Source organism: Diadema setosum, chromosome 18 (genome assembly GCF_964275005.1).
Source record: "Diadema setosum chromosome 18, eeDiaSeto1, whole genome shotgun sequence".
In the NCBI taxonomy this organism is placed as follows: Eukaryota; Metazoa; Echinodermata; class Echinoidea; order Diadematoida; family Diadematidae; genus Diadema; species Diadema setosum.
In genome coordinates this window covers 18,947,163-18,973,407 of record NC_092702.1, presented here as the reverse complement: position 1 = coordinate 18,973,407, position 26,245 = coordinate 18,947,163, and the positions used below count along the sequence as shown (strand labels likewise).

General features: G+C 38.0%; 1 protein-coding gene across 1 annotated transcript in view; it reads left to right on the top strand.

Moving 5' to 3' along the window:
* LOC140241326 (vacuolar protein sorting-associated protein 51 homolog) overlaps positions 1-23,013 on the top strand; it is a 30,918-nt gene extending 7,905 nt beyond the window's left edge. Inside the window, exons 7-20 of the mRNA XM_072321054.1 lie at positions 369-457; positions 1,593-1,773; positions 2,547-2,650; positions 3,870-3,981; positions 5,121-5,301; positions 6,869-7,008; positions 7,641-7,763; positions 9,318-9,422; positions 10,031-10,171; positions 10,597-10,826; positions 13,484-13,610; positions 15,530-15,642; positions 17,202-17,280; positions 20,703-23,013. Of these exons, the coding sequence (XP_072177155.1) occupies positions 369-457; positions 1,593-1,773; positions 2,547-2,650; positions 3,870-3,981; positions 5,121-5,301; positions 6,869-7,008; positions 7,641-7,763; positions 9,318-9,422; positions 10,031-10,171; positions 10,597-10,826; positions 13,484-13,610; positions 15,530-15,642; positions 17,202-17,280; positions 20,703-20,732 (1,755 nt within the window). The 3' untranslated portion in view covers positions 20,733-23,013. The remainder of the gene's footprint in view (positions 1-368; positions 458-1,592; positions 1,774-2,546; positions 2,651-3,869; positions 3,982-5,120; positions 5,302-6,868; positions 7,009-7,640; positions 7,764-9,317; positions 9,423-10,030; positions 10,172-10,596; positions 10,827-13,483; positions 13,611-15,529; positions 15,643-17,201; positions 17,281-20,702) is intronic.
* The last annotated feature ends 3,232 nt before the right edge of the window (positions 23,014-26,245 follow it).

The window sequence follows — 26,245 nt, the reverse complement described above, 5'->3', positions numbered from 1 at the left end:
TGAAGTTGTTTCCCAAATACTGCACATTTTTTTATTCCTGATCTCAATTGGTCAGACTCCTACAAAATATTTGATTCCGGTGAAAGGAAATCATAATGATTTTTGAAGATGTGAATTCCTTTGCCTCCTTCATTTCTTGTCACCTAGAAATCATAGTGACAAAACATTCCTGTTATTGTCATGTGACATCAATTTAGAAATTACATTTGCATTCCGTGTGGATTTTCCCCTGGAGTTTCTCCTTCATTGGGGCCCGAAATTAGCCATGTATTGAAATGACAGTATGATAATTGATTGTGTGGTATCAAAAATAAGTAAATTGTTTTAAACTTGAGATGGCTGTTCTGTGTGTTTGTCGCCCTCGGCAGTCCAACCCTAAGCAGCTTGCTGAGTGCGTTGACCTTCTGCTTCAGCTGAAGGATCCTCCAGATGAGCTCTGTGATGAGTTCTTGTCACAGTGAGTTCTCCACAAATCATTCTCTACTAAACTTTAATCTACGAGTGAGGATTTAAATACAAGTTTACTTTTGGTTGAGGTCAAATCAATAGACCAGTAAGACTTGAAAGCAAAATCAAGAAAACTATGACATTTGGACTGCAATTAAAGTCATATTTACACAGTGTCTGACACAGATTTCATGATAATCATTATGGTAACAGGACAGTAGTGCTACTTCAAAACAAATAAGCATGCATGCTGTCAAATCTGATAACAAGTACCCGGTCAGCATGTGTCATTAAGAATGGCTGTTGCTGAATATCTGCTCGTAAACTGTCAACACAAAACCAGCCTAATGAAGCGGCAGACTGAGAAAACTGCGAAGCAAAATAATTTGGCATTATCATTAGCAGTTTGACATTATTTTTTTTTTCAAATCAAAAGATTTGATTACCATGCGACAAAATTTCAGAGTTGCTGTATAAGAATTCTCTGATATTAACAAGTGTTCATCAGCTTGCATGAAACATTTTACTATGGTGTCCTGAATTAACCAATAAGCCAGTTCAAAGTTACATTATGTGTATGAGCAGATAAAGCTCTGCCGAGAAAAACAACAACGCAGAGTTGTAATGAGCAATGTTATAGACAATGCCTGAATGATTCTTTGTGTTGTAGTGAAAGAGTATTCCCAAAAAATTAAGGGAGCTGTGAGGATAAAAGCAAGCATTATTACTTGTGAAGTGGTTGACATCCAGATGTGCAACTGTCATGTTTTGATAGTTTGAAATTCAAGGCCATTTGAACTATGACATACTCCTTAAATTGGTCTATTGCTTTAAAGTACAATTTCTACAGTGACAGCATCTAAGCTTTGTCTAAAAGGGAGGCAGTACACTTGCTGATGTGTAAACTTGCTTTCCACCTCTTACCACTTAAGTCTTAGGTGCTCTTTAATGTTGCCTTACATGTATGTAATCCCATACACCAGCTAGTTCAGGTGATGGGATAAAGTGCCACAGGGTGTAGATATGGTGTATAATAAAGACCTCTATGGTAGGGTACAGTTGAAGTGTTAAAGTGCCAAAACACAGTCTGGTGGTAAAGTTTTGGCCACCTCGTCTACCTCACCCCCCCCCCCCCCCCTCCCCAGTGCCAGACACAAGCTGGATGAGAATCTGAAGGAGATGGCGAGTCACGCCCAGCTCGTGGCCGGGAGGTTGAGGACCCCATCCACCCCCGAGGCAGATGGAGATGATGGTAACCAAGGCAACAGGGATCGCCCGGAGGAGGGAGAGAGGCCGGCAGAAAGGATCATGAGAACATTACCCATGGTATGGAGCACATCCCCCCCCCCCTTATATTCTTCCTCTTTTTTGGAGATACATGTTTTCTTAAACTGATATATTCAATTCTAGCCTCAAAATGGATAATGAGTCTGTGGATGTTTTATTAATTGAATGGCATAACTGTTGTGCCTGTGGTAAATGTCAAACTCAAATTATAAAGTGATAGTGAATTTGAATGTTAGAACCAGAGAGCAGGTGTAGGACATTACAATGTATGAGAAATTATATGGTGTAACTTCCCTTTCCATTCACTATCTCAGAAAAGATGGTTTTCATCATGTGTAAAAAAAAAACAAAAAAACAAAACACCCCAACATCAACAACAACAAAATCCAGACATGAAGTGTCTACTGGATCAAATTTTTATACAAGATTTTCTTACAATTCTTTCTTCCTAACAAAAGATGAATGTCATAGTCCTGCAGTTTCTTGTTTTTGTCCTTGTCTGTACCACAAAGGCTACATGGTCAGTAATGGGTGTCTGTTCAAGTAAACATATGTAGGATTTTCATAGTCAATTGTTAGATAAATCAAGATTTGGCCACTTTCTTTCAAAATGACTTGTCATTTTTCTTCATTATTTTGAGGCTGAGGGCAAGCATGCTTGGGCAAACACGTGATGAAAATAGGTTTGTAGTGAAAATTGAATGTAAATGGCTGTATCATCCCAAGACACGGAATATATCGGGATGTTTCATGGTGCAGAAATTATACAATTTCTACTCGGCATCTCTCTCTGTCTCCCCTTTCTTGTGCAGGACATTCTAGAGTTCATTGATAGTAGCTGCAACGGTTTCCTGAGTAATATTTGTCTGGTGATTGCTTCATTCAAGGATCTGTTTGTCAATAGACAAGCTGGCAAGTGAGTCTAGCAACTTTTAGCATTTTCATATCAAAACTTTGACTTCTGATTGTAACTTCTGTAAACGTCAATATTTTCGCGCGATTAATTTTTCGCGCTGAGCGGCTCGAAAACATATTCGCGGGTTCTTAAATTCGCGCTCGGCAGCGGCTTAATACACAATCGCTGTTTTCATCCAGCGATGCCAGCGTACGATAAGCGACGTAGCGAGCGGCGCGAGTGCGAGTACAAGCGCTCAACTATGTAGTACATGTACTTTACTCAATACAGTCATGTTCTGTAGGACTAGTACTGTAGTCGCGGGGATGTAGCACCAATCGGCCGTGGGCTCGGTGCGTGCGGTGCGTGCGATGATACTGCTATATGCGTAAACATGTCTGTACTACGTAGCAGTATCATCGACGAAGCGCACCAGGCCGTTCAAAATGTGCATAGAAAATTGCGAAGATATATTCGCGCGTTTTTGAATTCGCGCTAGCCGAACGTAGCGCGAAATCCGCGAAAATTAATGTACCGCGAAAATTTCCACGTTTACAGTATGACCATAACTATAACTGTAACTATAACTAGAATGTCTATTTACGACAAATACACTCTCACACACACACACACCCTAAAATATTCATTTATCAATGTTCAGCTCTGCGCCTGTAGAGTGGACATTTGTGATCATTGTCTTGCATGCTGGATTTGAAATATTGTTTCAATTATATAAATATTGAAGAGAGCAATGAAGTACATTGCAGCATTATAAAAATTATGTGCATGTGGTGCATATATTGCAGAATGTGATTTTACAATGACATTGCTAACCATCGTTATATGTTCCAAGTCATTTTTGCATTCATATGATGCCATTTCCATTGATGGCAAGTGCTTTGAATATTACAGTGTGTATGTATTTCTCAACTTAAGTTCACTTTATATATACATATATATATAATATATATATATATATATATATATATATATATATATATATATATATATATATATATATATATATTGCAAGCATTACACTACTATAATAAAGAAAATGTCATTGCAATGTAGTAATGACATTCCTTTTATGTTATGATATCTCCTTGTGTGCCTGTCCTACTCTTACCTGGGTATATAGATCCCCAAGTTTCTGTCTTGCTACCTAAAGGAGTATATAATGCCATTGTGTCAATCCTGTCCTCTTTGATACCACTCTTTGTCCCCTGTCCAAACACAGCGCCGAGGACCAGGAGGCCCTACAGCAGGTGGCCCACACCAAGCTGGGAGAGTTTGTGGACTCCAGGATGCAGCACTACTTTGGCTGCATCCAGGACCGCATCCAGGCAGAGGTTGGTGACATCATCCGACGAGATCACCCTCTTTTCTTAGTCCCTCCTCTTTTTCTCCCCCTCTCCCCTTCCTTCGCCCCAATTCCTCAGTCCTTCCCATGCACATACGTACCTCCTAATTTCACACCAGGGCTCTCTTTCATAAAGCTGTTTGTAAAGTTACGCATGACTTTATGAACGACTGGAAGTGCCAATACTATGTGTGCTCATTTTTTTTTTTTCTTTACGTTTTAACAAAGTACGACTGTATGTCAATCTTTCAGCTGCATTTGGGGAAAAAATTAACTTTCAATTGAAAAAAAAATGTGTTAAAATGTAAGAATAATCATTATAATCATCTGCTAATTTCAATTTTAGCTATCGAAATAACAATGATTAGGAAATCCACTTTCCTTGCAATATTAAAGTTGTTTGTAAAGTCGTGCATAACTTCACAAACAGCTTTATGAAACAGGACCCAGCATACTTTGTGCCCATCCATCCAAAGAATATTTTGATAGAACATCATTCTGATCCAGCTCTCCTCTTGGCTTCCAAGTTCCAATTTTAACTCACTCTCCTTTTCCTCTTACCTCTGTGTTAGTTATTTGTTTGTTTTGGTGTTTTTCTCTTTTTCCGGAGGAGTGGGGGGGGGGGGGGGCTCAGGGCAATGTCAAATAAATGCTATTTACCATTAAATGGACAAGAAGTGATTGTTACTTTCTAGAACTGACATGTGTAGAAAGAACGGCACACAAGATTGTAATGCTTTAATCAAATCAACAGACAAAATGGCATTTCTTTATAATGAATTTTTATGTGACAGAATCATGACACCTCCAAAGGTCTCGATATTCTCAAACCTCTGAGGACATCTGTCACATCAAGTATGCAATATCTACACACTAGTTGTGTGTAGATGTAATAGATGTGCAAAAGTACTCAAGCTCGTGGTTTTTAGAAGATTTCAGAAATCATATTTTTAACCACTTGTCTGCTTTTGTTTTCCATTAGTGATTCCTTGAATTGCTAATGGAATTTTCATAAATGTTCAAAAAATTTATCTGTAGTGCTGGTATTTCTATGCAATGCAAAAAAAAAAAAAAAAAAAAGGAATGCCATGCACTCAAACTGAATGAATATCTCTGTTGACTTTGTAGAAGGCATCTGTGGAGAACTCTCTCCTGGTGAGGGCGCTAGACAGGTTTTTCAGACGCCTCCAGGCAGTCCATCGGCTGCTGCCGGAACTCCAGATCCTGCAGCGGGGGGCCAAGATAGTTGCTGAAGCAGCAAGGGACAGGGCACTGTATTATGGAGAGGGACTCAAGAAGCATTTTGCAGGTGTGTTGATTAACCCCTTGAAGACTAGTCCACAGTATACTAGGGCAGGTGTCATATGGGAAATACATGTTATAACAAAATCAGTCCGTCATCAATGGTTTAAGTCAGAGTTAAGTCGGGAAAAGCCTGAATTACTCTACTTAATACAGAATATGAGGGTAAGAGAGTACCAAAGTGATGATGTCATAGTCTTTTGCATAGCTATGTGTGAGTTCCAAACAAGATATCCTTTGCACAAGGCATTGACAGTGGAATTGAACCAGATATGCCCATTGTTAGCAACCATTGTGTTCACAGATACTCGGGCTACGCAAGGTTGTTTAGAACCAGTTTCTATGGAGATGAATAATTATGACATCACACTTCGGTACTCTAGAGAATGTGAGGATGGATGAGAAAACCTGCAAGATCCCATTGAAACAAATAGATGTAGTAGATGAATGATCATGTGATTATGAAATTAAGCAATATCAGTCATGTTGTGTGTTGAATGTTTGTTTTTCTGGCTAGCCCTGGAAAGGCGTCAGTCACCGTTAAAGGCATACTTTACCATTTGCAGATGAAACAAAAACCCAGCTTCGGTGCTTCAAAGTACGTCTAAAATGCGAGTTAGGGATAGAAACGGCGAATGTGAAAATGTTAATCAGTGTAATCAATGTCAAGTATAGTTGAATATACAGAATGTGAACAATGGTTATGATAAAATTGTTTCTCGAATAAACCGTCAACAGTTATGGTGTAGTGAGAAAAATAGTGATATCTCCTTATATTCATTGCGAAGTTTTTCTGTGGTAGGATGTTTTGTGATACAACTGACCTACACATACAGTATGCATCAAATGTGATAACTCGAACATTTTGTAAATCACTGCTCCAAATGGTAAGCAGTACCTTCAACACATCCAAACAGTGACCACTGACTACAAATTTTGCAGTTGCCATATGCAGGGTTTTTAACCTGTTGAGGACAGTTTGATTTTGTTACAAGACGCATGTGATAGTCAAACATGAAGTGCATTTGGTTTTGCTTTTGGTTTGATGTGCCATAGCATAAAGGGAATGACTAAGGAACAAAAGGAAAAGACAAAAAAGGTGAAATTCTAAAGGGATGGTGTAGTATTGATGGAGATGAGGATTGGGCTTTAAGCTATTTGCAAGATACCAAGAAACCCCTTATGAAATAGTAGAGAGCATACCATTCTAGAGGAATTCAAAGTTTTTTTGATGAAAATCGGTTTAGGAATGACTGAGACATCCAAAAACAAAGTAAAACAAAGTGATCATAACAAAAGGTGGGTCCCACCTTTTATTTGGATTTCTTTATTTTGGATATCTCAGCCATTTCAAAACCAATTTTCATCAAATGTTGAATTCCTCTTGAAATTACATCCTCTTTCACATTTCATAAGAGGTTTCTCAGAATCTCAACGAAAAATGTTAGAAAGCTCTGAAGTTGAATCTCAACCAAAACTATACCATCCCTTTAGGCTTTTAGGTAGTGAAAAGATGAAAATTGTACACATCATTCTATGTTTGTGTCTTAATCATGTGTGCGTTTGAATCCCAGAATGCATCACAGACATTCGTCAGACGCTTTGTGCACCGAGGATGGCTGGAAAGCAGGACGCCCCCAACCTTTCAGAGCTGGTTAATGTGACCTCGTCTTCTGTGATTGACCAGGTCAAGCTGGTACTCACCAATCTTAAGGTACGGTATGGAGTTTGTTTGGTTGGTTTCGGTTTTGTGCTTTTTTTTTTTTTTACTTTAACAGGAACCTACCAATTTTGGGGAGCATATGGTACACCATGTATTCTTCCTTGAATGTGAGTGTGGTCCTGAAGATGACCCACTCAGTCTCGAGTTTTCGAGATTGACTGTAAAATTATGGTTACCAAAATATCAAAATTTAGTTGGCCCTGTTTAGGACCACACTTACATTCGAGAGAGCATACATAATGTACATGAAACCACCCATCACTTGTGACCATGCATTAAAAGTTGCAATAGTTTTTGCTCAGTGAGTCATAAATTTCTTTTGCAGCTACCTTCTTTTATTGCCAATAAAAAAGTCTATTTTTCTGTGCAAATTAACATCAACCTGTAAGATTTGTCACTTTTATGTTGTTGTATATATATATATATATATGTGTGTGTGTGTTTAGAGATTAGCTGATTTCCTTGTCTCGTAAATACTGCATGACTTCGTTGTCTTCCCTTGATAAGATTGAAGAACATAAACTTCATATTTTGCATCGCAGACCCTTCACATGAGACACATTCCTTGATTTATCTGGACTGCCTTTATGACCATCAACATGTATTTTGCTGAATTCACACAGGCGTTCCTGGCACAGGACATCACGTTCGCCAACGCGTCCTTCTTTGTGACCACGTACCCCTCCCAGGTGGTACGCGAAGGTCTGCTGGTGGACTTCCTCAGACACTGCTTCCAGACATGTCGGGTGAGCGGTTCCACCATTCATCTGCCCTTGATTATCCAACCCCCCTTTTGACCCCGTTTCCAGTTGCTTCGGCTATCCTGCACCATGTGGCTTGACTTTAAATAGGCCCGTATTCACAAAGGTGGCACAATCTTTGTCCATGGTTTAAACCATTGTCAAAGACCGTAGTTTTGTATAGGGCGCCAAGGGTCGCATGGCCTATTTCATGATACAAAATGGTCATTTCATAGACAAAATGTGACCCGCTACAACAAAATGATCCTAAAGTCGGGCGAGGTCGATTATTTGAAAATTGCATGTTATAATCCCCTAATCTTTCTGCTTTAAATTGATATATAACACATTTTATAAAAATAATCGGCTGCGGAGATATCGATGTTTAAAAGAGAGCATGTCGAGACGTCTGGAAAATCACTGTTTCGAGAAAAGCGCCCTAAAAGTCTTCCTTTCGACGCAATCGCGATCAAGGGACACGCAAGTCAGTTTTCACCTCTGGACAATAGAAGATAAGCCCTAACAACCCCCGAAGAGTTCATTCAAGCACATCAGCGTCGGCGGTCTCCTCACCAACCAATCAGTGACCAGGATGTGGGAAGCGGCTGAGCATAGCGCACCCCGCCCGCACGTACCAGTCGACTGGGCAGTGTGCGAGCTTCACGCTTCGGTTAGCAGCAAGCAGCAAACTGACCAATGAGATCACTCTGGTTGTTGTTATGGGCGGAACCTATCTGTGGCGCTCAATCCAAATTTTCGAACCAGTTTCTGCTTCGTTGAAACGCCAAAAAACATGGCTCAGAAAAATGCTATTTTTTAATCTTTCCTTTGATCATTTTGCTTCAAAATTTCGACAGATGAAAGAAGACATGTTAGACTCCAATAATATATCAAAATCAGAAAATCGTACGTTTTGACCAATTTTAATGCTCTGACTTCAAACTCGATTTTCACGACTTCGACCGTGCTCGACTTTAGGACCTTTTTGTTGTAGCGGGTCACAAATGACTGATATAGTAACGAAATAGGCCATGTGACACTTGGCGCCCCATACAAACTACGGTCTTTGTCCATGGTTTAAACCATGGACAAAGATTGTGCCACCTTTGTGAAATTAGGCCTTTGTGTCAACCTCCACATTATTGTTGTAATTCCTGTCCTTAACTCTTTGTGTGCCACATTATTCTGAGATCACAACACATGAGTGCTTTTGAAAAATATTTTGTTTTTCAAAGCCATGTGACTTTTGAAAGGAGTGTTTATGCTAGAAAGGCAGTACAGAAAAGTTGTGAAGAAACTATAAAGTTTTCCTGTGACCTAAATTTTATGACAAGGCTATGTCATATCCAATGCGGAATCTCGCTAATTTTTCTCTGTAAAAATGATTATACTTCTTTACCATTCTGTCAGTTGGGGTGGGGTTCTAGGTCACAGATTCATCCACTCACAAAATTGTCTCATAAAATTTTCAAAATATATGGCATATACAGTAGTATTCAGATAGTTCTCATCGGCATCATAATGTTTGTTGCTATGGCTACCCCTCTTTCCTCCCAACAGAATCTGTGCGAGGGTGGAGGAGAGAAGGGTTCGGCTCCTCCGACACTAATCCTCATCCTGTCCAGGCTTTTGGTGGATTTTGAGACCACTCACATCGTTCAGCTGGTGAGCTTCCATTGCACAATTCAAGGCACATAATATTTCTTCACAACCTCCCACCTATATGCACACTGATGTCACTACATTTTAAACATTACATGGTTTCAAAGAGAATGAACATATTTCAAAGCAATTTAAAAAGAAATAAATTCTGATGCCACTGTATATAAGATATTCTTTTTATGACCTCCTGATCTCCGGACAGGCGTCATCTCCACTAGACCACCGTGCTTCCGCCCGACAGCAAGTGTTGGTTCTAAACCTTATAACATGCAGTGGGTACTGCGTAATTATTCAAATTCATGAAATTCTTCCGTTGAGGTGTTTTCATTGCAACTGATTGACAAATTGCCCCACATTTACGTCGATGTAGGGCAATTTGTCAATCAGTTGTAATGAAAACACCTCGACAGAAGAATTTCATGAATTTGAAATTTGTAATATGATGGAAATGTGGTTATCCTTAACAGATTCGTCAAACTAAAAAAAAAAAAAGAGAGAAATTTTGACACAAGGTTGGGAAATCAATATTTCTTGGTGTAGAAGCTGTAGATTCAGTTTTTCATGCATAAATTCTTTGTTTGAGAGAAATCACTGTATTGTCTTGTCACCAGCTTGGTACGTGCAATGCCCAGTTCATGATAGAGGACAGCAGGGGGCTGTCCCAGACTTCGACTCTGTGTGCGGAGGCCAAAGAGGGCGCCCAACAGCTTCTGAACCACTACGTCAAGGCGCAGGGCCTCCAGATATCTCAGGTAAATTGTTGCTTCTCTCCCACGTTCACCTGACTCTCACCGAGTGCTGTCACCTCACAACCAACCAGGACAGCATTTCGGATTAGTTCCTACAGCCCAACTACTGTAACTTTTCTTAATCTTGTAAAACTCATACTTGACAGTACACTCAACAGTCATTGGAAACTGCCATTTTTGGTGGCATTGGTCACAAAAATTTGCTACTTACTCGGCAAGCGTATCCCTGATTTTCACGTAAAGTGCATCAAAATATGTACAATGTGAAAGGAAAAGGTAATGAAATTTTAGCAATTAAATTTTTGCATTTTAAAATTACCAGGATGAAAAATGTTGGGGGGGGGGGAGCTTATTTATCCCCCAGGCTACATGGGATTAAGCAGATGAAAAGCAATAACAAGTCATTTAAAATGTCTATTCTTTTTCAGATGTTACGCAAAAGTGTTGAGACTCGAGACTGGCTGAACACCATTGAGCCGCGCAATGTGCGTGCGGTCATGAAGCGCGTCGTCGAGGACATCACGGCGATAGACAGCAACGTGGGCTCCCTCTACGAGGAGGGGACGCGCAAGGCGCACAGCAGCGATTCCAGCAAGCGCACGTTCCAGAGCTTCAGCGTCTCCCGGCAACAGAGGACCCAGAGGAACTACACCCCAAGGCAAGTATTGTCCTACCGAGATAAGATTGTATACAAATAGTATACTAATAATGAATGCTTATGAGTGCAGTGGGACTGAATAGTTGAGGTGAACGATGAAATTATCCATTCAACGAGGTGCAGCCGAGTTGAATGGATCAGTAATTTCATCTTTCAGCGAATGAAATAAACTATCCATCGCATGAATGGAGAACATTTATTGTTTGTTTTATATAACACCTAAAATGGATCCTTGTCATTCAATGTTTTATGAATTTAGAAACAAGAGAGTCAGTTTGCGGCATCTGAGATGGAGAGAGTGCTCACTGAATGCGTTACGCTAGCACGCTGTTGCATACACAATGCAAACATAAGCGTTTGTGCAATGAAGCAAATCTTATGGATCCAAGAGTGCACAGTAAATGGAGCCACAATTGCACGAATGATGACGCAATAGTAAAATGGGACAAATGATCAATAGCAAACAACCAGTCAAATGACAAAGATCTATCTAGGTGTTATATCATGAAAGATCATGACTGCGAAATCTAGTTCCATTGCACGAGTAAAGGTCATTTGCCATTTGCTTTACACAACACCTTGGACATTAATGAGTGTGATCCGAGCCAAGACTTGAATATTTTATTACAGCAATGGCAACCACTTCTCAGGAATGCCAAGCAGTTCAGTAGCAAAGAAAGGAAGAGCTTGATATAACAGATTGAGTGCATGCTGGAAAATGCATGTACATGTTTTGTATATTACAACGTCAGAGGAGTGCAATGGTGCAAAACTGCAAGTTTAAGTTTCTCATGGGACTATGGGAGTAAATATACTGTAAAAGCTCTTATTTTCATGTACGGATATTTTGGCAGATATTTTTAAAAGATGATGTTTTTTGTGATTTGACGCCGACGAATTCATGCTTGTCTGTTCACTCTGTCACTTTATGCAATGAAGATCAGGTGGGATATTTTTAGCATGTTGTTAAATCCGTGGCCCCACAGTGACCTGCAAAATTTGCGAAAATTAAACCTCACAATGATAACAGCATTAAGTATATTTATATATATAAGATATGACCTCATTCACGTCAAGCTCTGCTTATGATGATGGTCCCCGGTATTGATTTCTCCTTTGTTCACATATAAATACAGTATGTCTTCACATTTTACTTTGATTCGTATGTTATTACAGACTGATGTTGTTATGAAATTGACAATTCTTATTTTGATTTGTATGTTATACTGTCCTTTTTTTGCATACTCTGTATCACTTTGTTTTCATTTGTTATTGTATTTGGAGAAAAAAAAAATGCAGAAATAAACCAAACCAAACCAAAAAGTAAGTGGGTGATATCAGAGTGCTCTATGCAAAACTACTAGACAGAAATTGCACACCCAACAGTGACAATGCACAGTGGTAAATTTTAGCAACTGTCACATGATGAGCAGTCGACCAATTCAGTATCAAGACTCTTTTTAGATGTGTTGTACGAGGCAGCATTACTTGAACTGAGAGCTAAACTAATGGTTAATTGGGTGATGAAATCTGACTACCCATGGGCAAAATGTGTCAAAAATAGTAAACCCCACTTGTATAAGTTAACCAAAAAGGATGCCTTGATCATTGTGTTTTCAAGTTGTACTCCTGTCAATGTGTGTCCCAGATCTTGATGACAAAAATCATATTCGATGGATTTTCTTAGCACCTGGACCGTGGATGCTATATGAGGTCTAGTTGCTCTGATTAAGTTGGAGGCAAAATCCCTCGTTGTCACAAAACTATGGTTAAAAATGGCACTTTCAGCTGTAATTTCAGAGAGGAATGTTCAGTGGTATTGTAGTATGCCTGGATGGACAGAATTAGATAAGTATTTACTTTAAATGGGAGTGATAAAAGTGCAAAGGTCAAGGTCAGAGGTCACTGTACTTTTGCCACAACAACAACAACAACAAAAATAAATGAAAAATGTCATATCCAAAGCCATTACATCAGTTAATAGGAGTGTCTAGTTAGAATCCAATGTGGCTGACAGGATAGAAATGAATAGACAACAACTTACCTTGGAGGACACAAGCTAGGTCAAGGGTCACTGTACATTTGAGTAATTTTGTGATGTCCATCATTTTTGTTGGTAGGTCAACAGGAAGCAGTTTTTTCATTTGTTGCTTTTACTTCCCGGTTTGCATTTGAAATGCATCCAAGCCACAATGCAGTGAAGCTTGAAATGGAGTCTGTGTAGATAATTCCACAGACTACTATAAACCGCAGTTTGCTGCACAGTTGAAATACGATGACTCGCCAACAAGCTGGATCCTGGATATCTTTTACCTCCTTCCTCAGATGAACAATTTGCAATTGCTGGTCAGTGTCTTGACTGACAAAAAATATGCTGGTAGTGAGGGAATGAGCGTGCATATCAAAGAACGTCCACATAAAAGTAATGAGCTGTCATGTTTGCGTGTCATATATTTGTCTACCGAGAGGGATCTATCTGAATATGAAAGTTTGTGCCGAAAAAGAAAACTGAAGAGTGAAAAAAAAAATGAAGTGAAATTTGAACTGTTAATACAAATGTCCAGTCACAATGTGTGTGTGTGTGTGTGTGTGTGTGTGTGTGTGTATAACTTCTCTGTGAGATTATGACTTTTGACCTTCAACCTTTGACCCTGCAGTACCACCTTTGACACGAGCCTGATGAGCAATATCCAGAAACTCTTCTCTGAGCGGATTGAGATCTTCAGCACGGTGGAGTTCTCCAAAGTGTCCGTCGTCACGGGGATCATCAAGATCAGCCTTAAGGTTGGTAGCACCAGTAAGAGTCCTATTCAGACCATGAGGGCTTTCATACAGCAAAAAGATGTTGTTTTAAACAAGTTGAAATTTCAGCTGATGCAATTCACTTTTCTTTTCCTTTTTTCATCTTATGGCAAATAAGAGAATCGTTCTACTGTAATCATGTTTTTAGAAAAAAAAAATGGTTAACAGTTTGTGGTCATGGGGTGTTTCCAATCAATCTTTGCTCAATTTTCGGTTCACGCTACTTGTCTTGGTGACATCTAAAACACATTTGCGGAAGCAGAACTTTGTCTGACCCCTTTGTGCTACAATCATTAAACTGTTGTCTTGTCAGATACGTGCATAGGCTGCATGCAAGTACGTATGTAATTTCCACATGCATGTCGTATCAGATACTGCATAGGCTGCATGTATGTACAAGTACAAACCTTCAACATTCATGCATATCAAGAGATGCATGCCTGAATGATCATGGGCTGTGGCATATCGGGCTCTTCTCCCAGCTCTAGAACAGCTCTCAAAAGCGCGATTAGAAACGAGATCTTCTTGTCATCTGAAAGCCCTCGTATTTGGTTCTCGGCCTCCATCTTGCTATAGCTCATGTGACGTGGCATAATTATACTATCTATACCACAAGGTCTCGGGGTCCAAAATGCTGGCAGTTGAGACCAGTTTTCAAAGTTATGCCATCCCAACCAGCCCTTCCCACATACCTCAATAAATACCCATCCCATTAATTTGATGACCACTTACAAAAATACTTGTAGGCAGCTTAGCATATACACATGTATGTCTCATATGTGTACTCAGTAATTATTATTGTTCATTAATATGTTGTATACTCACAACGTGTGCAGTTGACAAAATTTTTCTCTATAGAGTAGAATGAGATCAGAAACTTGCCATACAGTCTAGATTCTGCCTAGTAATGACTTTTAAGGTGTCTCTTGGTTTTTCTTAGTTTTTGTTTTGTGGATTTTGTATAACAAGTTAGCTATTAATAAAAAGACTTCATTCTGTTTTTGTTTCTTTTTTTATTACAAAAAACGAATCATGTGATTCTGATTTCTTTTAACATAACTTGCATTAATGCAATATTACCTTAAAAGATGATATATGTTCATCAAAGCTCTTCTTCATCATCTTCTTCTTCTTCTTCTTTTTTTGGATATACGATGTAGTATGTTGATTGTACAACAGTGTAAATGTAGTAATTCATTCATGATGAAACAAGTTTTCAATACTCTTTCTTATTTTAAATGTGATAGTACTTAACCCGTTGAGGATGAGTCCCGAGTATACTCGGGCAAATGTCTATGGGGAATGCGTGTTGTAGCAAAATCAGTCCATCCTCAACGGGCTGATTATGGAAAAAGACACAGCGCAAACACAAATGATTTGATAGGAAATATATCACCATGTTTCCACACCAGATGACCATCTTGGAGAAACGAGTGGTAAACATGGGATGAATGCTGTATCAATTGGGCTTATGGTGGTCACTGGAAATAAATGATGCTTTCTATTATTGCACAATGCAGGATTCCTCACTGTAAGGAAGTTTCTCCATCAATGCTTGTTTCAGTCATAAGTTCCATGGAACATTTGAGTCTAGATGCAAAGTCAAGACTCTGGGCCTAACCTTGTTTTTTTTACTGTCCATCCAATATTTGTTTGTTTGTTTGCTTGTTTTTTGGTTGGGTTTTTTATTTGATGGTTTTATATATTCATCCTTATTCAAGGGTGCTAAATCTGAATCTGGTTGATGCAAATCTTACATCCTTGAGGGTTGTGAGAAATTTCATCAAAAAAACATTGAGCGAATAGTAAAACAAGGTTCAGCCTCTGTCACCCAGACTATCCTTTGATATATGATTGTCTGTATCTCTCTTTTCATCATCTCTCTTTCTGCTCTTTGCCAGACATTTCTGGAGTGCGTGAGGCTGAAGACGTTTGGGCGGTACGGCCTGCAGCAGATCCAGGTGGACACGCACTACCTCAACCTCTACCTCTGGCGGTTTGTGTCCGACGAAAAGTAAGTGGGACAGTAACGATTCATCAAAACAGGGGCACTTCACTTTTACAAGGACCTGAAAACTGTGACAATTACCTTGTTGTATCACGTTCCTCACAATATCAGGGCACAGAAAACAAAGGAACATAAAGACTTTGGACCTGCAAAATATCCGTGTTGTAAAGAGAGTTTTGCTATTAATATTCATTTTCTCTAAAGGGGATGGCTAGTAACTGATCAGTGGGAATCAGTGGGAATGCCGGGGGATAATTGTTCCAATTCTTGTGGGATTCATTTAAGAGTACATTATATATCTATTGTTGTGTGAAAATGATTTGCTTCAGACTGGTCTTAATTTCAAGTAATGTGCAGTTTAATGGTTCCAGGCTAGCATGCCTGTACAGTGACGGGGCATTAACCTGCACATTACTTGAATATGAGACCATTCTGAAGCAAATAATTTTCACACAACAATAGATATATATATATAATGTTCTCTTAAATGAATCCCAAGAATTGGAATAATCATCCCCCAGCATTCCCACTGATTCCCACTGATCAGTTACTAGCCATCCCCTTTAAAGGATGTGTACAGTTCTGGTTGAGGTGAGGATTTAGCTTTTAAAGTTTTGCGAGATATTCAGAAACCACTCTATGAGATGTCAAAGAGCATGCAATTCTAAGGGGTATCAAAAATTTATTTGCTGAAAATTGGTTTTGAAATGGCTGAGATATCCAAAAACAAGGTGAAACAAAGAGATCCTAATTAAAGGCGTGGCCTGTCGCCTTTTATTATTATCACTCTTTTGGATATCTCAGCCATTTGAAAACCAATTTTCATCAAATAAATATTGAATCCTTCTTAAAATTACATGCTCTCTCTGAAATTACATTTCATAGGAGGTTTCTCATTATCTCACTTAGGAACGTTAAAAACATGAATCCCCACCTCAACCAGTACTGTACTGTACAGTCCCTTTAAAACGACGTTCTACTGTACTACTTTCACATGTTCTTAGGATAGAATTGTCACTCGGCTATCGTGTATTTATGGTGTCAAGATAAGGCAGGTGGAAGGAAGTGAATGCTATGTCAGGTCATCAGGCTTGGAGTCAAAGATTCCAGAACATTTTGGAGAATGATTACAGAGGGAATGCAGTCACAAAGAAAAGAAAATTAGAAATGATATAAAACTGTTTATCTACATCATATAGATCTCAGCTGCCCTACAGGCACTGCAAAAAATGTAGGGGGGGGGGGGGGGGAATGGTTCAAAATTACATCTGGTTTCTGTAGAATTTCTACACTTATATGAAATCTGTGTGTAATAATTTTTCAATGTCTATAATTCTTTGTATTTTATAGTTATTTGCATCTTATTAGCATAGCACAGTTTCTTATTTGCCATCTGGTATCAGTACCATTTGATTTGCCCCTCCCATTTGGTCAAACTTTACCATCTGCATCACTAGCATCTGATTTACCACGCCCATCATCTAAAGCTGGGCCATGCCCACTATCTAAAGCTATGTCATCTGCATTCATTTGCATCTAATTTGCATCTGATTTGCATCGGTCAGGTTGGTCCACTTCTTGCTGGATGAGATTGTTGGCAGTGCCGTCCACCGCTGTCTGGACGCAACACTCATGGAGTCTAGTGTGAGTAGTATTGGTTGAACGCATAAACATGCACACGTAATAATACAATTACACATGCATTCACACACATATACACACGCATCCTTACACATACATGTACATATAGGTATGTAATTGCATACTCTAACTACATTCATTTATGGGGTACCGAGAACAAAAAATTCAGTGATCGCCTTTATTCAGTCACACTTGTGGGGTATACATGTAGAATACATTTCTCCACAAATCACTGTGTGTATTCAGTCATGTGCACACATACACACTAGACACACAGACACACATTAATATAGTCACTTTGTAGCATTGATATGTCAGTGTGGTGTATGAATATTCCACACCTAATAATGTCATACCAAAACTGTGGACATTATTAGGTGTATGAATATTCCACACCTAATATTGTCTCACCAAAACTGTGGACTCTTTGTATCCCAGTAAATATAAACCCAATTAACGTCGCTTTAGAGATGAAGGCAATTTTCTGGACTAATGGTATAAAAAAAATTCACATAAGTGAGGGTATTAGTAAGAATTACCAACACCTTTCCAGTTACCTTGGAGCAGTCAATCACATAGGAGACCAGAGTCGAGGATGTTTTTACTGTTTCAGAGGTACATGTACCGAGTTTAGGTAATTATGCCAATGCCCAAACAAATTGATGTGTATTAAATGATAAAGCAGATCTTTGTGGTTTTGTAAGATTCCGCTGCACACCAGCCTTTTTTGTGAATAAACAACACGATGCCATTTCACATAGACCTACCATGCATCATGATATAAAAGTGATATTGACCAGTCATTATACTTTGCTAATGACTGGTCATATAAAATCTTAATGTGCCATGTTCGCACCTCCGGCTCATTCGACGGCGTGCCAACTTCGCGTATTCCGCTCAAATGCACAAACCCACCCAAACCGATTGATAAATCGCCAAATCCCACAGTACAATGAGAGCGTTTCTCGCGATTCCGCTCCCCCCATCTATAGCTTGCATTTTATGTCGTGATTGACTAACAGGCAGTGTTCCATACTGGATCTGCGTGCAAATTATAAGTTTCTGTCACTGCTTTGTGTGCAAAAGTCATATATTTACCGTAATGAAGCTACTGGGCATTTGAAAGAAAAGCAATTATAGATTTGTCAAAGAATTTACATCGATGCAAAGCTTGGCATTTTCTCTACAAATTTGCTCACTTCCTCTACTGTTGAACATAAATCTATAAAAGTTATAAAGATTTGAAAAACAGAATGTTTTCTGAACGCATGGTTTCTACCATGGCACATAAAGAGTTAAGCAAACTTATGTGTTTGGCAGAATAAATGCCTGGTCATGTGTACACTCTCAAGTAATCATTGGATTGGGGTCTGCTTCATCATTTTATAATAATTGATAACTCTATATAGACCTGGAAGGGGAACTTGCACAGCTTGCTTGTGTATATTTCCTCTACATCAAAGATTACAAGCATCTAGGCAGGCATTTATGATGATGCACGTACTTGAATGGCTTGACATATAAGAATGACTCATGTACTTTTATTATGTTTTGTGTGATTCAATCTGACAAAGTAGGACACATACTAGCTTGTTTACCACCAAGCGCTTCTTTGGTGCTTAGGAAAGGACATTTTGCCCTTTCTTTTTTTTTTTTTTTTTTTTTAAAGAGCATTTTCTGCTGTCATGGCACATAGTTTTCATGAGCAAAAACAGCACCAACCTGGAGTCAAAGCTTACATAATTGATGTTTACAAATGTTTATGAGGGATTTTATGCCAGGAAGTTTTTTTTTTTTTTTTTTTGTGATGGTAGTGTTAAGGTAGGTTCGGGTGTCTTAATACCATTGCCATGATATCAGCTTGTGGCTGCTTTAAAGATAAACGAACAAACAAATAGAATTTAAAGAGATCTTTTCCTTGTTAATAAGTTTTGTATCCACTGTATGCACTGTTGATAAAAGCAAGTCTAAAGTTTTTTCTTGAATTGGGACGTCCCAACAATTTCACGAGTTGTTAAAGTCACACTCATGGAGTGCCACAATGGACAGAGAAATGTACATGTGGACATTGCATTATTTTGGAATCAGAATCTTCCTGGATATTTTCGCGTGTTTAAAAATTTGCATGTAGCCCTCAACTCGCAAAATTAGCGAAAAATAAAAATCTTGCTGAATTATATATACGAGTTGTATGGCCACATGAAGAAGTCAAAAGCTATGTCTCTTTAAATCCAGTCTAATGTTTAGAACCTTTATATACTCATTCTGAATCTTATGTAGCTTGCAGAGCTATCATCGAGTGAGAAGAAATGCAATGCAGCTTATAAGCATAATATCATTTTATATGCCGGATATTAATAGAAAAAGATGTAATAGCAGTACTTTCATTGACCTGTTGATGATCTTAGCTGTATGAATTCAGCAGAAAAAAATCTGATGTAAATTGTGGATTTAATCAGACGAAGAAAAAAAAAGAAATCTTCTTAATATCTGTGAAAATTCAAATAAATTGATAGCAATGTTCCACATACTCTTAAACCGTTTTACACCTTATAGGGATGGATTGGTTTTGGTTGAGATTGGGATTCAGCTTTTAACTTTTTACTGAGATATCCAAAAACAAAGTAAAACAAAGCGATCCTAATAAAAGGTTAGTCCCACCTTTTATTAGGGTTGCTTTGTTTTGAATGTCTCAGCCAAACTTTGAATTGCTCTTAGAATTGTATGCTCTGTAATATTTCGTAGGAAGTTTCTCATTATCTCACAAAACAGTTTAAAACCTGAAGTTTCATCTCAACCAAAACTATGTCATTTTATATTATGTGCAAGTGATTGATCTTTGGATGTGCACAAATGACTATGTATCCACCAAATTATTCCAGTCTCTACTTGTGTGTGGTATCCAACAACACATTACTGTAACACAGTAGCTTGGCTTTTTACTAGGAAGTGAGAAAAATCGCTTCCCGTAGCTTCCTTTTCGTTCACTTAAAGTTAAAGGGGAAGTCTGCCCTAGAAATCAGTTTGTTGAATAAAACCAGAAAAACGAAGGGAACAGGATGGTGAAAGTTTGACCAAATTCTGTCCCCATAGTGTAGCATCATGCCAGGTCACCTTCCATTTGTTCTGTGCATAAAATTTCATACAATCTTGCTTTATTCCATTGTTGATGACAGAATATATGTATTTATTTATTTATTTATTTATTTATTTATTTTTTGTAAGCAGGGTTGTATAGAAAAATATTCACGATGGGTGCATGTATGCTTGGAACTTTGTGTGATGGGAAAATGAACATTTCTTATTTTATAGTACAGAGCAGATAGGGGATGAATGTATGGATTGGTTTTTCAAATTAGTACTGGTAATCCACGAGTCATTGTTTTGTTTGATTTTGATTTTTTATTACACTGTCTTTTCCACAGATTGTGGAAGTCATATGTGAGCGTGGATGAAGACAAGGAGACAGGGGATTAGCAGACACCATCCTACCAATCCATCAACTCGAACTGTCCCACCATGTACATCATGTATTTCTGCTCCAAATGATACAAAATGGGTCTTCACGATAATGAAAAATTATAATTGTGAATGACTTAAAGCAAGTGCTAACGTACAGTGTGGCGGTAATCCTCTAGAACTCCTTCAGTTCGGGTAGGGCTTTGCGTTTCCGATTTGTGTGTGATCATTGGATGAAATTGATACATGCAAGCGTTTACGAGGAATGCTACATGTGATTTGGGATTTTTGCTTTTGTTTTTGGATGGTGATGTTTCTCCTCTTAAAAGGCGCTCATCAAGAGAGTGTATCATTGCCAGAGTTAGTGTGATGTAACCTTTCATGCCCCAAATTGCAGATACTATTGTACGTAGCAAATAGGATATTTATCTCACTGGGCAGGTATGTTCTTAGATGTTATTATGTACTGATAAGGTCAAACAATGAGAGCAAGATATTAACGATGATGCCATTGACAAGCAAGAGAAATAACGTGAGTATTAAGATATGTAAATGGCAACAGATGTGTATTTAATAATAGTATTATGTGTACATGTTTGTATTTATACACATACTTTCGTGTAAATTCCAGACAATGTAGCATCAGGTCATTCATTTGGCAATGTACATGTACATGTATTATGTCGCAGGTTTACATGAATCATCATGTAATAATACTGAACAAATTATTGCATCATTCTCATAGCCCACTAATACCTGGCCTCAATGCATCATCAGCAGTTTAACCATTAGTATCTGAACCTCCCAAAACCGCCTATCTGATTACTCTCTAAAACGACCAAAACTGCCCATTCGTTGTTGTTTTTTTAATACTTTTATGATTTACCATTTTTTTTTTCATATAGAATATAATTATGTAATTTGAAAGAGGTCAAAGGTCAACAAATGTAGGTCAGAATTACTTCTGTGACACACCATTGTCTTGGTAAAGTTGTAATAGGCTTTCAAATAAACATAACTTATAATAGATGAAAATAAATATGCAGTGAAATACATGTAGTTTACATAATTTCAGAAAGTTGTCAAAATGAGAGAAATATTGCTGTACCTTCTAGGGAACCGTAGGCTGTTTTGTAGGGAATTTTGTAGGTTTGTTGTTTTTATTTTTTTTTTTCTGACTACCTGATACACTGAAGTTGGCATAGGGTCATTTCCTTACGTCATGTAAAATACATGTATGTTCGCATCGAGAAAAGGAAACACTATGGTGTAAATACAGTGCACTCCTGTTATAACAAAGTTGTTGGGACTGGTGGTTTCTCTTCATCTCATCGAAATTTTGTTATAGCCGAACAGTAATGTATGTAAAGATAAAGATGTATTAATGGTAATTTTGAGACCTGAGTTTTTACTTCATTGTAACGAGAATTTCGTTATAACCTTGTTCGTTATAACAAGAATGCACTGTATTGTATATTTGAAATTTCAAATAGATAGCATATTTCATGTCATTTAATCTCCATATTTTCTATCTTTTGTTTGTCAGAAAGTGATTTACTCCTTAACTTGAGACAGAAGACCCAAAGTTAGCTTCTCAACCAAAAGCATAGCACTGCCCCTATTGACAATTGCTATACTGAGAATTGTGATTCCATGAAATCGTATTCTTTTAATGTAACCTCCATGCAGTGCCAGACGAAAAGAGAGCTCACATCAGCCGGCAAGATATTCACTATATTCGGGGGTCGTCAATGTGTTTTTTGTAGCGATGTTTGTCAGCGGTACTTTTCATCCCAAAAGGGTTTTAGAGCTGTGTCGGATACACATGAGGCCGTGTTAATGGGGGGACACACACGCACGCGTACATGCAAATCGTGAATCTGCTGGTACAAGTACCGCTGTATTACTGTGAATTTTTTGTGCGGAAGTCTGTGTCACCGTGTGTTCTTATGAGAGGGCATTATGTCACGCATTTCGAGGTTTGCAGGAACTTGAATCTGTAAGTTTTCCTGTCATGTTTTTTTGATTTTTTTTTATTTTTTTATAAGACACTATGTATTCCTTTGTGTTATGTGCCCCCCCCCCCCCCCGTTTGCACCGGCCCTGTTACAATGATGAATAATGTTGTGTTTGTTTTTATTAACGCTACTTACAGAAGGTCCCTTATTCCAATAGTTCAGTCTCTTAATTGGTTTGCTGGAGTCACAAACTGTGTATGTACACGTATAATCGTAGCCATGATTTTGAGGCCTGGCAGTAATAAATGGAAGAAATTTATTCGCAGTGTCTCGTGCTTGGTGTTGTTTTTAGTCATGAGACTCGAGCACCCTGACCAGGATGGACTTTTCAGTGACAATGGAAATATTCATGTACAGATGTACTTTCATTTCTTGCATTACATCAGGATGAACAACTCCATTAAACATTTTGATTTGATTTGATTTGATTTATTTTCTGTATGACATTTTTATCTAACAAGAAAGCCAATTTTCTGCAATTTCATTAACATTGTTCAAAATAACAGATGACTACGTGTACAATGTATTTTCAGCAATTATCGTCGAGTATATGTACAGTGTATTATAATCGCATGAATTACATCTTAATTTGCATACAGAATGATTTCCAAGAATAAGCACGAAGCTTGACTGTTTGGCAGCCAATAATGAATAACACTAATACAATGAAGAAAAACATTGGGTCCAACATGATAAGATGGTCTACTTCCCAGTTTGTCTAACACCACTACAGCTAAACTCGCTTGGTCTATTATCAACTTCGTCTAATGCCCGTTTGGTCTAATCCTCGCTTGGTCTAATGTCCAGTTTGACTAATTATCATTTTGTCTAACGACCAGATGGTCTAATTGCAATTTTGACGCCTTGGATTTTTTTCTTTCATTTTGTCTAATAAACTGTGGGTATTAGACGAAATGGACATAGCCTATCTGGAAGTAGACCAACTGGTAATGAGGCTTAATGGCAATTGTACTAAATGGTCATTAGACGAACTGGTTGTAGACGAAAAGGGATTAGACCATGTGGGTTGAGACTAAATGGCTATTAGACGAAGTAGGAGTAGACCAAGTGATAGATCACCACCACAAACACACACACGTGCAAAAGACTCAAGACACGCACATAATTACACATGTGTTGTTATCTGCATAGAAATCGACAGGAGAAAACAAAAATCATTTCCTATTGTAGCAGATTTGCACTTGCAATAAAATGACATTTAACTTTCGTTGTCTGCGCAAGAGTGATAAAAAGCCGATGATATATATATATATATATATATATATTTTTTTTTTTTTTTTTTGTTCTGTGGGGAGGGGGGGGGGGGTATGGGGGAGGTGATTATATCAGAGCAGTCCGGTTTAATACCGTTCTCCTTGAAACGTGTTACGGATCCTGTGTTTAACAGTAATCCGACCCATCAAATTTTAGTATCCTTGCTTAGCGGAGACCAAGCGCTGACACGACTTCCGGAACATTTTATATTCCAAGCGACTGATGCTCTGAACGTACAGAGCAGTTTGATTGTCCTTTTATCTTGCCTGTTGTGATAATATGATACCTTCTTCACCTCAATACAAGATTGTTTTTGCTGTTGTGAACATTTTTTTTTTAATTAGATCAGTTTACGAAGATTTGAATCTGAGATCAATTTCTTACAAATGAAATACTGTACATACAGCTCATAAAATTATTATATATTCATGTATGTAAAATAGTGAGAGAGATATGTTGTACAGTACCTACGAGAATAAACGTGCCATGCATTTCGACTGGAATCTGATGTACATGGGATTGTATGAACACCTGATTTAGAGACTGATTCTGCTTTCTTCCTTCCTGATATCTCTTGCCACGCCCTATTATACTGTACATCCCGCTGATGTTGGTTGGTGCGTCGCTAATCTGTGTTCAATGAATACTGTTCAATCTCCGCCGACTGGAAGGAGTATCCGTTTATGATAGATAGATACTTTATTTTCTGCAAATCAATATACATAAGTTACATGATCATGAAGATGCAGGAAGTATACAAAGTAAATTCAACGCAGAGTCGTTTGACTTGCATAAACCGCGATACATATAAGTACATAATCATGAACATGTAGGAAATATATAAAATGAATTTAACACAGTCTTTTGACTTGCATAAACAACGATATGAAAGAAATATAATATACAATATGCATGTCTATGCAGCAGTGATAAGAATAGCATTTATAGTTAAGAAACGATTATGCAGAGGGCCGCCATTATAAGCATTGCTTGAAAAGATGGCCGGCCCGAGGAAAAGATAAGGACGTACTAGATTCGTAACGATATAAATTCTGCTGCGAAAGTAGCAGGGGAAAATAAACTCTAGTGTGTGATGGTGGTGGTGGTGAATGTGTGTGCAGGTGCTTGAAGGTGCACAATGGCAGATAGGCTGGAATTTAGAATAATAAAATTGGTTTACTGAAAGAGGGGACGATATGCGTTGTTGCTATCGGGAGACCAACATTAATTGTATGATTTGTTTGTTTTTAGTTCGTATTTGAAGTATACTGTAATAAAATATACTTCTTTAAGTTTGCTTTAAATGAAAACAAGGAGGCACACTGTTTCAACTCCTCAGGAAGAGTGTTCCATGTATCCGGACCTTGATGTCTAATTGACTTTTGAGCAAGTAAAAGCTTCGGATTACTTAAATGAAAATCATGGGAACGACGAGTAGGGTATAAATGAATATGATCATTGGTTACTAGGGTATTATGAAAAAATGGTAATAAATTTCGAGTGTGTTTATACATAAATATGGCAGTTAGGTAAAGATGTATATCATGGGCTTTCAAAGTTTTTAGGCGATAAAATATGGGATCAGTGTGAGCCAAAAAATTTGAATGTGTGCATATACGAAGAGCCTTTTTCTGGAGAAGAAATATTGTATTCAATTTTGTTTTGCTACTGTTGCCCCATACAATATTACAGTACATTACATATGGTAAAAATAAAGTATTGTATAACATAATTAAAGTTTGATCATTAATTAAATATTTTATTCTTCTTAAAACACCAGTTGCTTTAGATATTGCTGTTGTAATATTCTGAACATGAGTATTCCAAGATAGATTGCTATCTATGGTCACTCCTAGGAACTTGGTTGAATGTTTCTCAGCAATGTTTATATCATCAATAAAAATACTTTGAGGAAGGGTGGGTTGGGATTGCAACGTATGAAAGTGTATAAAACATGTCTTATCAATATTCAATGAAAGCTTATTACTTCTAAACCATTTCGAGATATTGCTTAATTCCGTATTTAATGTATCAACCAGTGTTACAATGTCCCTGTGGGAATAAAAAACATTGGTGTCGTCTGCAAATAAGATGAAATTTAAACGAGGAGAAGAGTTAATAATATCATTAATATAAATCAAAAAGAGTAGGGGCCCGAGGATAGACCCCTGAGGGACACCGCATAACACGTTAGAATATGTTGAGTGAGTGGATTT